This window comes from Cyprinodon variegatus, unplaced genomic scaffold, assembly GCF_000732505.1.
Source record: "Cyprinodon variegatus isolate N-32 unplaced genomic scaffold, C_variegatus-1.0 Scaffold72, whole genome shotgun sequence".
Classification (NCBI taxonomy): domain Eukaryota; kingdom Metazoa; phylum Chordata; class Actinopteri; order Cyprinodontiformes; family Cyprinodontidae; genus Cyprinodon; species Cyprinodon variegatus.
Window position 1 is genome coordinate 1240500 of NW_015150525.1, and position 1850 is coordinate 1242349.

A 1850-nucleotide genomic window follows, 5' to 3' on the forward strand; every position below is an offset into this window, starting at 1 on the left:
TCAGCATTTTTCTCTCAATTGTTAGAACTACGTGGGAAACTGCCCAGAACTGAATATATATATATATAAATATTTTCCTGAAATTCCCCAAGATTCCTCGGAGGAGAGCCGCGTCAGGGCCTACACAGCTCGTACTCCTGCGGCTGTGAGCGGCTGAGATGATAAAAAAACAAAGTTGGTTGTGTTATCAGACTTTTCACTGGTTCCCGACACATTTTACAAATGACTGTGGTTTGTTTTTTGTCCGACTTGCCATGACCGAAATACTTCCAAACTGGCGAACTACAAAAACCTTCTTTGGAACAAATTCCTCCGCCTCTCCTTGCTGCGACATCTTCATGTGCTCTGTGTTGTAGTTTGAGAGGGCGGCGCTTTGTGACGGCGTGCCTGGGTCCGCGATTGCGATTGGTTAGGAGGAAGTAGTGACTAGCATAAACCTACATGCTAGGCTACAATGAGAAGGAAGGAAAACTGCGTTTTTTTATCGAACTTTTATCGACTCTTTTTTTCTATTGCGCTACACGTCTATCGATCGATATATATCGTTATTGAATTATCGCCCAGCCCTATTTAGACAGTAACTTATCTTTTTCTGCTTTTTTAATAAAAAAAATATTATTCAGTTAAATTTAGTTTATTTATATAGCCCCAATTCACAACACGTCATCTCAATGCACTTTACAGTTCACCAGATCATCCTGTCAAAAACATGATTCTTTTCACATTAAAGTTTTTCAAAATTTTATACAGATTTATTTTTAGTTTCTATTATTTCATCGGGGTTTTTTCCCCCCCCAAATTTCAAATTTTCCAAATTGCGTTCATTTCATATTGCGTTTTCCAGATCACTTCTGGCGGCGGGATTTCCTCTGAGGACTGAAGACTCATTTCTGTTGGTTTGCTGGAAGTTAGCGACATTTTTTAGTGATTGTTTGCGTTGAAAACAAATGCCTGTATTGGGCTTGAAGCGATGAAGATCTGTGAAACGGAGTTTCTACAAAGAAAGCTTAATAATATAATTGAACTACCTCTGCATTTAACCCAACCCCTTCAGTGGTCTGCCATTGTGACCATTGTGTGTGGCGCCCGGGGAGCAGTTAAGGGTCTTGCTCAGAGACCCAGAGTGGCAGTCTGTGGGAGTGGGGCTAGAACTCAGATTATTTAAAGGCGCCAATCAGACCAATTGTTCAGGTCCTCCTAATTAGCCACTCCAGGCTAGCTGCTACTGATAAGTCACTGCACTGCAAAAAAATCTAATCTAAATAAGTAATTTTTTCTTAAAATAATAAATATCTCACTTTTGAGGGGAAAAATGAGACATTTGCCAATTGAACAAGACAATTTACATTTAAAATAAGAAAAAACAATTGCGTTGTCTTTTTTCCAGTGCATATTATCTAATTATCTTATACTAAGAGTGAAAATACTCATCCTATTGGCAAACTTATCTACTTATTTACCTACTCAAAATAAGGGTAAATGCACTTAATTTAAGACATTTTTACTTATTTCTAGATCATTTTTCCAGCGTCGAAAGGGATGATGTGTCCCGACCCAACTCAAGCACAATTCAGCCAATATTTACAAAAAGCTCTAAAATCTAGTTGTTTCAGTTTTAGATCAGTATTTTGAGGAAGTCTTTCACTCCTGTTAAATCCATATTATATTATAAGACAATATTACTTTAGAAAGCTCCTATTATTTGATCTATTTTGCATCTTTATTTTGACTGGCCTCAATAAGTGCTGGGCAAAATGGCTTCAAAATATAATCACAGATATTTTTTCTACAAAATCTAATTACCAAAATATTTTTCCTCAAGTGTAATGCTGAAGATGACAAATGACATC

At 37.1% G+C, this 1850-nt stretch overlaps 1 protein-coding gene across 1 annotated transcript in view; it reads left to right on the plus strand.

Moving 5' to 3' along the window:
- The window catches only part of ikbke (inhibitor of kappa light polypeptide gene enhancer in B-cells, kinase epsilon), a 30661-nt gene that overhangs the window by 17052 nt on the left and 11759 nt on the right, over positions 1-1850 (plus strand). Inside the window, exon 12 of the mRNA XM_015372436.1 lies at positions 845-896. Coding sequence (XP_015227922.1) covers positions 845-896 — 52 coding nt within the window. The remainder of the gene's footprint in view (positions 1-844; positions 897-1850) is intronic.